Here is a 16467-nt window from a genome sequence, read left to right on the forward strand (position 1 = left end):
CTACAGGAGATGGTCAGAGACTGCAAACATACTACAGGAGATGGTCAGAGACTGCAGACTTTCTACAAGAGACAGTCAAAAACTGCAACAATACTAAAGGAGATCATAAGAAACTAATCATATACTACAAGAGATAGTCAGAGACTGCAGACATTATATAGGAGATGGTAAATGACTGCAGTCATGCTATAGGAGATGGTCACAGATTGCTTTATGCTTTAAGAGTTGTGGAAGATTTGGGATTGGATTCAGAAGGCAGAGACTGGAGACACATTACACATAACTGCTCAGATATCACTGATATTACAGGGCAATAAAGTAGCAAAGACTACTGTCTGAAAATACTCTGAGAGCCATAAACCAAAACCCAAATGGTCACAGGTTTGTCACCAGAGCTTTATATACTTATTGTGTACTTTATTAGGTACACCTTGCTAGTAAAGTTTGCATTCATAACTGCAGTAATTCTTTGCGAAATAGACAAGATGAAGAGAGAGAAGAGAACTACTGCTCAATGGATATTTCCCATTTTTCAGTCAACTCTCTGTAAACTCTAGAAATACTTGTGCATGAAATCCCCAGCACATCACTTTTTTTTTTTTTCAAATATTCAGACCAACCACTAGAAACCAACAACCAGTTCAAAGTCACCTAAATAACATTATTTTCTCTTCCTTTTCTGATGCTCAGGTTGAACTTCAGCGGGTCATCTTCCCATGTCTGCATGCCTAAATGTATTGAGTTTCTGCCATGTGATCAATTGGTTTGATATTTGTATTAACAAGCAGTTAAATAGGTGTACATAATAAAGTGGCTAGTAAGTGTATATAGTTTCTGCTATTTCTGTATGTCAAATGTCATATTTTGTGTTATATTTATTAAAAGAATGACTAGCATAGGCAATAAAGGGTTACATAAAAACTTAAAGATCACAGGATAAAGTGAAATAAACTAGAATTCAGCTTGATCTGCATTGTATAGATGAGTCATGTATAAGCATATAGCAGACTAAACCACAAACTAAATATATACTATAGCATAAACCTCATCTATTTGCTACTATGCTACCCTTCCCTCTCTCTTTTTTTTTTTTTTTGCATTTGAAAATTACATTTGACATGTGAAATAAACTGCACAAAGAAACATCTGCCACAAATGGTTTATAGAAGTTTTGATAGATTCATCCTTTGAGACAGATATAGTCAGGCCAACACAAAAACACAAGATGATGCCAAAGGGACTTGAATTATTTCATCACAATTAAATGTGTCTGTATAGCTCTCAGAGCTGCTGGTCTCACATCCTGATGTATTAGTATAATAAGTGAAATAAAAATGTTGAAAAGTGGTAAGCTCCCTAATTAACACTCTTTTAATAGTTCACAAAGGCATTCAAGCGTTAAGCCAAATTTATTTCGTACAGATTTTAAGATCTGCATAAAAACCTGCTCATTTCAATTCAATGATTTAATGCGTAACACATTTCTTTATGTAACTCAAAAATGGGGATTTTATTTTTGCTTGTGCTCATATTAGAACAATGTTTTTTTTTTTTTTAATTGGGAAACTAACAAGCTGGGTCACCTGTTGTGATTAGAAAAGGAGGACAATATATTTAATAAATGCCAGTGCCTCCAAACAATTAGACCTAATGTAGAACAGGAGCAGCCAAGGCAGTGAATATTTATATATATATATATATTAGTAATTTACAGGAAACTAACTGGGAATTCTTCATCGGTGAATACCCAATGCATCCAGGTATGGGAGAAAAATGTAATTTTATTTTAGAATGCAGTGCTTGGACCACCGATGGCCAGGCCCTAATACATTCACATGAAGAGGAGGGGAAAGAAGTTAATCCTGTATAAGCTCTGACATATTGCCTACACAGGTTTTGTACTCATGGTTCAAGCAGCAAGTCTAACTGATCCTGCTTCCTTCCTGCATGTTGGACAACCAGTAACTTCTAGTCCTTTTCTTTCCTAGCCATTGCTGCCCATTGCTCGAATTTTTCACTGATTGAGTTTCAATCCTGTTTTAATCATAGAGGCTCAACATAACATGTAGGCTTCACCCGGCAACTCTGCGCTTGGCATGGTGATTTGATGTTTTCAGAGAGCTCCGTACAGCCAGAAGCTATATGCCAGCCCTACCAACCATGCAATGTTCTCCCCAGCCCCTTTTATCCCAGTGCACCATCCGGCACTTTTCAGTAACCACCCACTGTTTTGGATGGGTACTGAAGAGTTGGGTCACAATACAGAGGCAGCCATCCACTTACAATTTGTTTCCATCCAGATTTAAAATTTCTGGGTTGAACACTGCCATGTATTGCCTACAAATGCAAATATGATGCAGCTAGATCTAAAATTTGGAAGTATGGAACAAAAACAGCATCAGAGGAATAAACTTCAGCTTTATAGCATAACAAAAACATTAAGCAATATCAGCTAAAAAGAAACTGCACCTTTACAACGTTCACAGCAAGCTCCTCTCTGTTTGATAACCAGAGCACAATCCTTGGACACCACTGGGCACTTCTCCCTCTTGCAGGTCACTTCTTTGTTCTAGAATGACATAAAGAAACATTTGGCATAAGTTGTCATTATTTTATAATGTATATTTCTCATTTTAGTCTAGCTTGGGCTTTAGATATGTACCTTCACAAATCATAACTTCAATAGTATATATCACCGGCATCTGTTTATCCAAAATGTACACAATACATTGGATTCAATTAGAAATTTAATCAACTTTTACTATTTCTAATTGAATTTAATAAGGAAAATGTGTATATTTGGGGTAAAATCTTTATTACACATTGGTTGAAAACATTTATATACAGATCCCATAGCTTTTGGTGTTTCTACACAGCAGATATTTGACTGCAGTATATTGAAACAAGTGTTTGATATACAGTACATATACAAAAGTAATTCTGGATAATTGCATTGTGAATAATGTGTGTTTCGGTCACTTATATTTTCCTAAAAATCAGAAATACTTACATATATAGAAAGCATAAAATATGTATGAAAAACGCGCACGCCCCCCAAAAATGATTGAATTAAATTACTAAATTGACAAGTGTTCACAACTATTCTTCACTTATATTAGCTTTTCATTGGATAAAAGGTTTACAGCAAAATAACACTTCAATCAAAAAAATAAAATTTTTGACATATTTTATTATGATGTAGCTTTTGTTTATAATTTGAGTATAAAGTACAAATGCGTTTTGTGGTCCACAGGCAGGAACAATGAATTTACCTTTTAATCATCATTTATTAGGAGGATCAACAAGCATTCGCAGTGTTCAGGCTGTTCCCTAGTTTGTTATCATGACACTGTAATTCATTTTTACAAGTGACATGCAAAACTGACTAAGGAATGAAATTAGAACAGCACAGAAGTGGAAACAGTGACATGCCACTGGGGAATGGTGAAGGTTTATTATTTCAGCCGCCTAACTCAATCCTCTTTCACCCTGCAAAAGGAAATGAAGTTCCGCTCATTCAAGGAAATGTACGAATCATTAACAACCAGAAGATGCTTTGTATGTGCAGACATCTGACAGCCTTTCATGTCCAATGACATTGTATAACACGGGTATTAATTAACGTGTCAGTTGTTAAGGTGATCCAAGTAAATCATAAAGCAAAAACAAAATATTAGCTTCTTAATACAAATATTATTTAATTTATTCTATTGTATGTATTTTTTAACATTTTAAGTCAGAAAGTATGAAATCTTCACATATTGAAGAGACACTGACACCAGACCATTTGTTTCAGCATCAGTTTTCCGAAAAGAATATATTACATTAGGCATGTTATTCACCTGTAACAGTCATTCTTATGAAGGTATTCAAAATCTTGGGACTACTGCTAGACACCACTATCTTAGATGGAACCTCACCAGTCCCACCAGTGCCAGCTGCCGTGTTCTCACTCAGAGAGTCCGACATGCCCCCCGATGAGCCAGATCTTTGAAATCACCAGCTCGCATGAGCTTTGCTTACTGAACCGCTATAGGGTCTGATTCAAAGGAGTGGTGTTGGACCTCTGCAACGAGACCTTCCACACAAACAGCAAGAATCCTTCTGCAGCTGCTTGAGAAATGAACAAAAAATTGTAAGCCATTGAATACCTTTTGTTTTGATCCACCTGGAATGTATTTAACTGATCCAAAACTAAAGGTTCACTTGAGCCTAAAGCAGAGTATTTATGCAGGTATAGAGCACTATATATAGTTTTGTGAAATTCTATATATATTTCCATTGATTGGTAATACATTTAATACTATATTACATTTAACTTAAAACTGTGTAGAGAATAATATGCTGATTTTTGTTGCTGATCTTCTCCTCCTAAAAAAACAAACCCCCTGGCCCAAAAGCTTACCTGCTGAAGTAGACCAGATGCTGTAGATCTCTTTACTCCAACTACCCTGGCTGCATGCTGGATTTAGGTCAGTGATAATAAAAATTAAAATTTAGAAATATAATGTAAATCAATTTCTGAAACTCAGTGCTTACATCCCTTGTTGACTTCTTCATCTGAAGTGAGTATAAAGATTTGGGGGCTACATCTTCTTAAAGGAATAAAGGTAAAAAGGTATGAAACTTTGTTGAAATGTTTCATTACCCTTTAAAATGAAAAAGATGTAAAATGGAACACGATACCACCATGTTCTACATGAAGCTCTTACCCAGTAGAGAAGCTTACAATTTGATGTTTGTTTGAATACATTACACAGTAAGGTGCTGACTCCAAACACAAGTATAAACCAGAAAAAACAAGGGTATCTATGAAGCATGTAAAGAAAGACTTGTGTTGGTGATTTTTGCATATTGAGACCTTACAGGGATCTCTGGAAAATAAAGATAGCTATGTGCAGGCACCTTTAGGTTATGCATTTTTACTCCTGATGTCAGTTTTAGTTTTTTTGGAAATGTGACAGATATACTTTTAGCTGAAATAAATTTAGAAGACAAAATCTGAAATGATAAGGATGGGCTGTCAGAACACTTCTGTGAAAAGTTTAGCATGACAGATACTTATATGGAATTTGTTATGTTGAAACCTTTTATCCTTTCCCATTTTAGCAGTACTTGTTGGAGTCATATTAAGAAGCATTTATAAAGCAAACTGGTTTTCAAAGTATTTTTGTTATTTTTTATAAAAATGTTATTTTTCAGACAAAGTATAATATATTTATTATAAAGTGTACTATAAAAAAATTAGGATAACAGTTTACATTAAATTATTGCACAGTAGTTACAAATTTTGTTATATAAAAATCAAGTTTTACTAAATCTTGAAAATGATTATTTTTAAAGGTAATAAGGTGATAAAGGTCCATCACTGATAAAAAAATCCTTTACTCTGCATTCTGTTGCTGATATTCAGATACTAAGCATTTAAATGACTACTTAGGCTTATTTTAATGAATCATTCCCAGATGACTGGTTTTGGTTTAGTCTACACAGACGTTTTCGCCAGCGTTTAACCCGAGGCTTTAAAAGCCCATATTTGAAATCCCCATGCATTCCAATGGGCTAATCTACACCAGGACGTTTCCTTGAGGCACGTTTATGAGCGTTATCTATAACGCTCCTTGCAAGATTTAAAAAATTAAAACGCGGGGTTAAAGCAGAAAAATGCTGAAAATTACAGTTTATAAGTGCTTGAAACGTAATTGGGGTAAAAGACATGGGAAAACACGGCATAGACGTTTACCAGCGTTTTAAAGGCAAGCATATAAAAGCTAATAAAAGTGCATAAAAATGCATATAAACACAGTAGGAATGTTTACATGCATTTTTAAAAACGCCCGTGTACTCCCAGCCTTAGATCAGCAAAGGATGCAACAGACACTTGGATATAGTATGTGCAATGAAAGTACAATGGCTTTTATCTCTACTCATTTCAAATGCCATGTTGGGTAAATAACATCTTCCAGAAGGATATCATTGTAAAAGAACATACATTCTCTGTTGCCCACCTAGCCGAATGATGTTTTGTTGAAGGAATTTAGTAATTCCTCCTGCTGACCTCCAAATCACTACAGGGTAAAATAGGTATTATGGAGGTCTGCAATAGCAACCACTGTGGACATGAGAAGATAATGGGATTGTCACAGTTGTGTTGTTTTCCCAGTAGATGTCAGAGAAGAATTCCCCCTTATTGGGATTAGCCAAATGGACAGCAGGAGAGGAAAGTATTTACTCTCTTTTTTATAAGTAATTTTTTCTAGTTGCTTTTGTTGTTGTTGTTTTCTAATAGGTCTAAGTTTGATCCCTATGTAAGCTATAAGTGAATAAATGGTGACCATAATGACCAATAGTGCTGAAAATTTACAGTATCTGTAAGGCTGAGTACATTTGGCCTGATTTCTTATAGCTTTAAAAAATCAGGCCCATTGTTGGTATCTGTAACCCTCAACACCCCAGCACCACCAATGCCACCACTACCAGCATCCCAGTACTACCTCTATTCTACACAGATACACTCACTATATTGCCTGCTGAAAGTTAATCAAGGCCAGCTGTATATTCATGGAGCAAGTAGGAGAATATCACAAGAATAGACAAGAGCAAACTCCTGATTATATTTACACTACAAGCAATTGTGAACCATTTTATTATACACCTTACTGACCCACTAACAATGGTAGGTCATGTATGCAAAAACACAAAGTTTAAAGAATTTTACAAAATATTCTAACAGTGGTAGATCATTTATACAAAAAACCACAAATACCTGTATATACAAGTACACATACAGTAGAATGTAAAATGTTTCAGTAAGTTCAGCAAATTTCTGGCATGTTAGTAATAGTAGGTGAACAGATGTCAACTGCAAATCTCCTTTCCTGTGTTTTTCCCCTGAAACATTTTATTGATGGATTAGTTCTTTGACCCATATGTATTTTTGCTAAATGATCCTAACTTCCTCTTTACACCTCTGGGGAAAAAGAACATAGGGTGCAGGATAACTAGTGTTTGGGAGAAAATGCTTCCTATTGAAAATATGATCCATGGGGTCAACATGCTGCTTACAAAATAGATGTTTTAATATTGTTTTTAACATTCATATTACTATAGGAAGTAGAATATATATAAATATTTTGTTATATATATAAAAATAAGAAATAGTAGAAGATAATATTAAAATAAGGTAAATCCCTTCTAAAATAGTTGTCATCATTGGAGAATTCCTATTTAATTTCTGCTCTGGTGGCAATTTAAAGTTTCAGATTTTTTTTTAATAAAGTCTTGGTGAAAGTGATATACAGGATAAGGGTGAATGTACCCCATGGGGACAAAGGGAACAATAAAAACATAACAGTGGATCTAACTGCACACCAGGGACCAAGGCAAAAATAAAAAACCTAATAGGAAATCTAACTGCTCACCTTTATACTGAAAAGTAGAACAAGTCTAGGCTATTGATACTTTTCTTGCAAATTTTAAAATTTTTCTCGTAGGGCGAAACATGCAGAAATTATACCTACTTTTCCCTTGGCTTCTGTAGTGCATGAGGGTGACATCATCCTCCTTTCATTGAGATCCCAGAGAAGGCTGAGTACAAATCTTAAGCTGCGTACACACTTGCAATAATTATCGTTGGAAACGAAAGACAAATGACCGATCGACCGATAATCGTTAACAAAAAGAGTGCACAATGACGCCGATGAACGAGGAATGTCGCTGGAAACGAATGACCGTCCCGGCAGATCTGTTTGAGCGACGATTGTTCACTATCTAGTGTGTGTACGGTCATTCAGTGATCCTGGATGTTTCTGCAGGAGACTTTCTCCTTTACATGTCACTTCCTGCATCGTTCAAAGGATCGTATCTAGTGTGTGTACACTATTGGTGGATTATATTTGAACGATCGTATCGTTACAGCATGTACAGAATTGTGCACAATACGATCGTTCAAAATAATCGTGCATAATTGTTAGTCATTCGTTTTCTACTGATAATTATTGCAAGTGTGTACCTAGCTTTAAGACCAAATGGCAGCATAGATATTTGGACTATCCAACATTCTCCAAGATCTTGTCAGAAGGAAGATGGCGCCACTCTCTCGGCGCTCAAGTGGAAGCCAGGAAAACGGAAGTATGGTATCCAAATATTTCTTATTCAAAGAAAAAATGGTAAACTTTTTTATCATATGTTATTATTATATGTTCTATTCAGCATTTCAGCAAGGGGTAGACCCTTTAAAAGAAAGCCTTGCTTTACAGGTGCAGTTATTTTGACAATATAAAGTATGATCACTGCTAAAGGACAGACTTAAAAAAGGCAGAAAATGTTTTTATTTTTTATATTCATAGCGCTGAGCAATTTGCATCGGAACATCAATGCCTTTTTGTCCTAAATTTTATTATCCATCTGTATAGCAAAAAGTTGCGTAGAGTAAAAACTTGTTCGTGGTCTTCAGGTAATAAACAAACTAGTGAAAAGAGATTTTCATTTTTAAGACTGAAAATGAATCTAGTCACTACAAAACATTATCAATTTATCTAAATTTTGGTTGCAGGTCTAATCACTGTTTACTTGGTAACAGATTTCATGAAACCTAAACAAAACATGTTTATGCATAAAGTGATATATATGTACAACATGCACAAAATACAAAATTTGGAAACAGGAATAAAAATAACACCTGCATTATCTTACATAATAATCCGAATAAAAACATTAGGAAGTTGCGGCAGGAGAAGTTGATAACTACCTAGCAGGCCCCCGTACAACACAAGTCATTGACCAGGCATCCAGTTTATCAAACTAAACTCGGTTTACACACAGCTGTAATAAAACAACATCTGACATATAGATGTATCACATTCCTTATTTTGCTTTTAGTGGTCACAGCAGTAAGGATGTCAGTTAAAAGCCAAAGCTTGGGAGATTTATAATGCAGCTATACTTAAGCAACAAATGCAAACATTCCAAATGTGTACATTTTGCACTAACTTAAATTTCATTACGTATGAAGGTTTCGTGCCCCTATGTGTTTTCCTGTTTTTCTTTCTTATTTAACAAAAACATAGAATTGGGCTCAAACACGATTGGTCACCTAGGGAAATAAAAGCTAAAAAAACGGTTACAACCCATGTGTCACAGTTCTTTTAAAATAATGACCTTACATTTGTGGAGCCCTTGGTACTCGTTTGCTCTTACAGCCGTTTTTAATATACTACATTCTGAAAAAATAAAAGTTATGCGTTGTGGTCTCAGAAGTATGGTTTGACATTTGTGTGACAGGAAAGTTAATGATTAAACCGAGCACTTTACATGATTAAATGTGTGCATGTACCAGTTTATTTCAATAGACGCAGGTATGGGGTTCAGTCTTGAGAACTACAGAAAATAAATGTGAACAAATGTTGAGTTTTTGCCAATAGTGACCAAAATTAATCTTTATTATCTCTTTCAAATAAAACGTGAATTCTGTTTGATTACTACTTTCAAAAATTCGGCTTTTGTGCTCATTTTCTTTCTCTGATTTTCATAACCAGTCCTTCATTTAAGTATAGAAATAAACTCCTGCACAGGTAGGGGCTGATTTAAACCTTAAATTTCGATCTGCTAGCAAATATTTGAATGATGGTGTTTTAGATGCCACAACACAGAATGTTGCTCAGAAAAAATTAAATATGGGCAATAATTTGTTATTGCCGGCTTTTCTTCATGGTGGCAGTACTCTATAACATGATTAGATTTATATATACTCCTGGTAATTAAACGGCTGAGAAAAACTCATTACTTTAAGTGACTTTATGTTAGAATGAGTTCATATATTTTAATGACAGGTGCACTTTAAGTGTGAATCATAGCTTCTAATTTTATTTAAACCCTAAAGTATTTTATATGCCAATAATAATTTGGTTGGTTAACCTTAAATTCATGCACACTTTTTCAATGTAATGTGCAAAACAGCTGGCAACAGAAATCTGTGTGAGGTCTTCATTCATTGCTGAATAAACTCCCCTACAAGAAAAGCAATTGTTTCTTAGGTTCTCCATTCACAGAAGTCAAGGGAAAAGAAAATGTTATGAAAATATTGGTTTATGTCATTATAGATACAACAGATTTTGTGCACCCAAAGAGAATCCCTTAGGATCACAGCAGGCTTACAGGGGAAAATTGTTATTTGTGACCAGGTGGACAATGTTTTTGGTAATATATTTATGTGAATATTGGCTTAGAGAATTGAGCATTGTGCTGTATTAAGAAACAAGAACATCACTGTAGAGTTTCAGCAGCTGCAGCAGCCCTAAAAAAAGAATGGGCTTTTTGGATTTTGAGATACCAGCTGTGCAGCTGGACCAAGCTAAGCTCTATGTTTTGAATGTCCATCCTAACAAATACATTGTGTTTTGTCTATATATATATATATATATATATATATATATATAAAAATATATATATATATATAAATCGCATGAATGTTCAGATTTACTGTAAACAAGGAAAAACTTCATACACTTTATTCTATCTACCGCATGCATGGCTAAAACTTTAAATACCTGTTTTTTTCCCAATTATGTATTTGGTTATTATTTCATTTATTTTTACTTTTATTGTTTAATAGCTAAATTACTCACATATTGTGAACAAGCAGAAAAGCACTGTAAAACAAACTGGTATTAACCTCTGTAGCTATAGGCATTGTGGACACAATTATCTTTAATGCATCCAGCATTCTCCTTTGTGCTCAAGACTATAGAATGTGAGTAGACCCTCACTGTCCTCCCATACAATGCAGGACTGATTACATCAGAGAGGTGCAACTAGCAGTGGGGAAGCTTTAGTGGGAAGTGGGGAAGCTTTAGGGGAATGGTCACACAAAGCAAAAGAAGCCTCAGAAACCCACATTGTGGAGATGAGATAAGGAAGAGATGTTCTCTGATACTAGAGATATTTATAAATGATAATACTTGGTTGGAAATGATCTTTCTAGAACAAGGCATCATCAAATTTGAGGTCCATCAGCTGCAGTTCAAGGAACCCCTGGAGGAAACCTGATTGAGAATCTAAACTGTTATAATTTTCTTTTCTCTTTCAATGTATCCCAATGTGTTATTTAAACATTTTTTTTAAAATGGCAGTTTTAAAGGTTACACTTAAGAATACTTAAATTTCCAGTTATTAAAAAAAAAAAGAAAAACTATGGATTCCTCAATTTATCTGAATGGTTGTTTTATGGTATAACTCAATATCCTTCTCTCCTATTGTACTTTCCAAATGATATATCTATTCAGAGTACACAAATCTTTAAATATTTACAGGCTTCTTATTTCGAAGCTGCAATTTGTGGCCAGGAGATATTAATAAGTCATGACAGCATGTACAATTTAGGCTATCAACCACACATATTGCACACCTGGAACAATTGAAAAACCTTCTGGAACAAATCTGCAATGATTACCATCGTAGACCTATTAAAGTAAGCAATTGCAGGCATCCCAGTTATGAAGAATTGGAACTTCTGAAAGTCTGAGAACTCAGGAACAGTCTGAAGGCATAAATAGTGCATAAATATAACAGAGGCAAATTTATTAGAGAGCGGAAAATATAATGCAAATTGCAAATCTGATTGGATTACTTAAAATTGATGCAGCACAAATGATTTCATATCAAGAAAGATATGTTTGTTGCCAATAATGAAAAAAGTCCTTCTTTCAAGGAGATCAAAAAGAGTCGTCTTTAATCAGTGTTATGAAACCTAAGAAAGACATGTACTGGTGAGGGAACCATATCATGTGTACATAAAGAGCTTCACTGACTGAAACATCAATATTCTTGTTGCTTGGCTGTCATTTCCCCTTACCTTGTGTTTTGATTTTTTTTTTTTTTTTTGAGTGCTCCTTTGTATGCACGCCATCTATGAATAGAGCTATGTTTACACTGATGAATGCCTGTGTTCAGTCAATACATTCATGATCTTTTTAAATACCTGAGCAAAGAAAATGCAAGCATTTGCCCATAGCAGCCAATCAAACCTACAGACAATGGCCCTATTTTACAGCTGCCACACGTTTATAGATAAACTTCGCTTACTGTAAAGCATGAACTATACCATGCTGGTTAGCAGTATTGTCGACCTGTCAAGTGTACTACTTTAGTTTTAGCTGCCTGTCTGTTAGACCTGATAGGTATCCTAAAGGTGAAAAGATGGAGTACAACCAGCAGGCTGACAATGCGTGCTGTTACCGGTAGGATCTCTACTTAAAAAATCTGCAACAGAGATTTACAGAAATTATTTGCCTAAAGCAGAACTTAAGCCAAAAAAGGATAAAAAATATAGCTTAATAAAATGTAAATACATACAGAAATTCCCCCTTAGTACCATTTTCCTGCCACTGGATGCCCTCAGTCTGATGATCAGCATCATTTTTTTTTTTCGCTTAAGTCCAGGTCATTGTGGACCCACCTCAACCACATACTGGACAGTAAAATGATAAGCGGCACAGTGATCTCTCACTCTTCTTTCTCCTCCTAGAAGCATGCTTCCCATCAGCACATTCTGCTGCTTCTTTCTCTCTGCTGTACAAGGTATACAAGAGAATGATAATAGGTCAATTAGAAACACACTCCTTGATTTTACGATGAGTTCATGATTTCTATGTTGCAATATTTGTGCATTTTGGATCTCCCTAAAGAAGTGTTTCTTTGAAGCATGTGGTCACTAGGGATGAGCGAGAATGCCACCGGCTAATGCTAACCGATTTCTCGAAACCATCAGAAGAGGAAATTAAAACAGGAGGATTCCCAAAGCTGAATTCAGCCCTGGGAATCTCCCTGTTTGCGATCACCGGGGCACTAGAGGTTAATTGACCTCTAGTGCTCGGGGATCGCACACTCTTCTCAATGAATGCAGCCACAGCTGCAATCATTGGGAAGATGCTTGGCAAAGGAGAACCTCTGGACATTGTAATATAAGTATCTCCTACAAATGATACATTTGTTACAGATACAAATGTATCATTTGTAAGAGATACTTATATTACAATGTCAGGAGGTTCTCCTGTGCTGGGCATCTTCTCAATGATTGCCGCTGTGGCAGCATTCATTGAGAAGAGTGTGCGATCCCTGGGGCACTAGAGGTTAATTAACCTCTAGTGCTCGGGGATTGCAGAGGATTTCCAGGGCTGTATGATGCTCCTGTTCGGCGAGAGCTCGACCTCTCGGCGAATCAGAAGGCCGTTCTTGCTTACATTTTCGGTAAGCGAGAAAGGCCCGATTCGCTGCGAGATCAAACTTTATAAATTCTCGTTCTCTCATCCCTAGTGGTAACCCCTTAAAATAACATTCATGTCTTCCGGGAACCCCTGCTATATATGCTCTATCCACAGCTCACAGAACTTTAGCATGGGGGGAGGGGGCTCAATAAGAAGAAATCCTTTCATACTGTTGGTCATTGGAAAGGCTGCCACTTTTACAGATAGCCAAAAATGATCACTGATATTAGTGATATCTGACCAGAGAGGAAGCTTATTCCACAAGGGACCCCTAGTACCCTCTGCTGGAGGGACCCTAGGTGCTAAAAAATAGATTTAAATTTCACATACACTTTAATGTTATATTTTGTGATAAGCCACTTCTAGAATGTGACAAAGGTTAGCCAAATTCTAAGACAGAACTACATAGTACAAGGCAGCTTTATTAGGTGGCAGTTCCTTTTAATAAAACGGCTTGCTCACATTTGCTATACACATTCCAAAGTGGCAGAAACCAGAAGCAAAGTTGTTTTCATGATGGTGTATCTCAAAGAATTAGCAACGAAGGTTGCACGCTCTGTTGAAGACTTCTAAATCTTCCCTTTCAATTTAACAACATTTATATGGTTAAATCTGTTGAGTTAACATAGGGCCATATGGCAGTTCCAGTTGTAGCACTAACAACAGCTTGCCAGTGTGAGCAAACAGCAATTAGAGAGAAATGCTCATTAGAAATCCTATGGCAGGGCTTAGATACAGCAAGAAAAAAATAATACGGTTTTGTTTGCAAACCATAGTTTACCTTGTTCATATTTCTCTCTTGGGCATAAAAGGCATTTGTGTGTAGGAAACAACCGTAACCCACGAGTGTGAGAATGAGGGAGCTCTAAATCCTGAAGACTAATACATGCTGACTCAATACTGAATTATTTTACATGCACTGAAATAACGATGAAGGGCCTTCAAAGAGCTTTAGATATTTAGATTTGTACATTTGGTTGCCATATGAGTGTTGAAGAAATATCATATCTCAAACATTATATTCAGATCAGCTCCTGTTGTAAATGTATGTTCATACAGGTCAATGATCATATAAAGAGGGGGTAGTATATTCCTACTGTATGCCATGCATTACCAGAACCAAAAAGCAGGCATTACAGATCATGTGCAGCAGTTGTATATATAAGGACATGTTTACTAAGCCCCATCAATCAATAATAACTAGAGGTCACTGGCCGAGCCATACTATATGTTAAATATATTATGTAAGCTCAGCAGTAAACCATTTTTTTGTGCATTATTGGTCAATATGGGTCTTTTGTCTACTTCTATCCTGTGCCATCTTTTCCCCTATCATTGCATTGATTCCCCTCTAAAAGCATTGACAGAGAAATAATTACACTTTTACTCAATCCAATCACTTGCCATTGCATGCCAGGGAGAAACAACAGTATGGAGCAGCCAAGTTGGAAGTTGGATGATGGTGGCTCCAGTGGCCCTTTGCTGTGCTGGAGTAAAATGCTTAACTTTTGGCCAGGACACTATTTGCATGGAGTTTGCACTCTTTCCCAATGTTCATGTGGGTTGCTTCACAACTTTAAAAACACGCGGCTAGGCAGTGACAATACTACTTCCCAATAGAGTGGGGTGTGTTGTTGCCCCAAGACAGGGAGAGTGTTACTGATAGGACCACCAGCTGAAAATAAAGAAAAATGTTTGTTCTTAGGTTTAGATATACTATATTGCAAGCTTCTCAACACGCTTCATATTGTCTTCTTTTTTATTTTAACTAGTGCAAGAGAATAATGGAACTATGTCATATTAACATTCATACTCTTATGTACTTGGTGTCTTTTTCCTTACTGGTAGCCCAAAAAAACAGCAGAAAGCATGACACTGCTAGGTCATGACGGAGGTGAGTGGCCAGCAAAACTAAGTTATATATATATATATATATATATATATATACACCCCAATTTCTTTTTTATTTTTGGATGGCACAAGTAAAATGTTAAAAACCCTGTAAGGTTGTATGGCTATTCCAACTGCCTGTAGGTTAAACTTCAGATCTGCCCTTTAAGAAAAATATGAAAGGTTTACATTACCATAGCGGGGAAGCCAACTGAACAAGATGAGTGCCAGGATAAAAGTTATTCATCAGGCTGACTATGGACTTTGGTTTAATTTACATGGAAGTTTTAATACATAATATTATGTGTGCTTGCAGCCTAATTTTAAAATAGAAATAACTAAGCCTACAAGAGCAAACATCAGACCAAAATGGAATTCAGATCATTCACATCATTTTTACATTTGTCTTTATTCTGCTTTTTGCAAAAATGAATGACATTTGATATTTTATTTACTAATCTCTAATCATACTGTTTAATAAATCATTGTTAAACATGTGCATTCACAGCATTTTTCTCCTTGTCTGTTTCCCACTGCGGACAGCAGCAGACACCAGATGTAATAAATATGTTCCAGACACATAAGAAGATATGATGTATTGTAAACAGCCTAATTTACTGCACTACGATGTTTAAAAGCAAATTATTATTTTTAGATTGGTTTGCAAGAATATAAACAGATGAGCATGACAAAATCTTAACATCTACAACATCAACACACTGAGTGAAAGGGTTTTTTTAGGTTACAAGCAGCTTATCCCCAGTTTACTGAGTCAGGGACCAGATTTTGACAATAGGAGTAAAGACTGTTCACCCTGCATGGGATAAGTCTCTAAGCTTAGTGAATATGACAAACATTCATACTGCAAAGAATACAACAATCATGTGCAAGGTAAAATAACAGAATTTTACTTGAACACGATTGGATGGCCAAAGTCAGAAAATGTTCACCTCATTCACCAAGCTAAGTGCAAATTCTCAATCCTAAGTCAACAGTCCAAACCCCTTTAATAAATCAACTCTACTAACGGGGCATCTGGGGAGTTCTCTGAACGAATGCTGCAATTCATGAACCATGAACTGACATTCACCTGGTTAATAAATCATGCTTTTATATGTCTAAATTTGATAAGCTGCACATGCACGACTCAGCGTTGCTTTCCAGGGACTCAATGAACTCCTAGCCCAGCAAATCAAGATGGCCAAATATTGGAAAACGTAAGGGAAGAAATGGGAAGATGGCAGCCCCCATAACAGAACAGGGACAGGTGAGTATACCCAAGGTTTAACATGCCATTACAAATTACAGCTTTTAA

At 35.9% G+C, this 16467-nt stretch overlaps 1 protein-coding gene across 1 annotated transcript in view; it reads right to left on the reverse strand.

Annotated features, from left to right (window-relative positions):
- Positions 1 to 16467, reverse strand: part of BMPER (BMP binding endothelial regulator) — a 129113-nt gene that overhangs the window by 88701 nt on the left and 23945 nt on the right. Inside the window, exon 3 of the mRNA XM_072412224.1 lies at positions 2470 to 2569. Within this exon, the coding sequence (XP_072268325.1) occupies positions 2470 to 2569 (100 nt within the window). The remainder of the gene's footprint in view (positions 1 to 2469; positions 2570 to 16467) is intronic.

Source organism: Pyxicephalus adspersus, chromosome 5 (genome assembly GCF_032062135.1).
Source record: "Pyxicephalus adspersus chromosome 5, UCB_Pads_2.0, whole genome shotgun sequence".
Classification (NCBI taxonomy): Eukaryota; Metazoa; Chordata; class Amphibia; order Anura; family Pyxicephalidae; genus Pyxicephalus; species Pyxicephalus adspersus.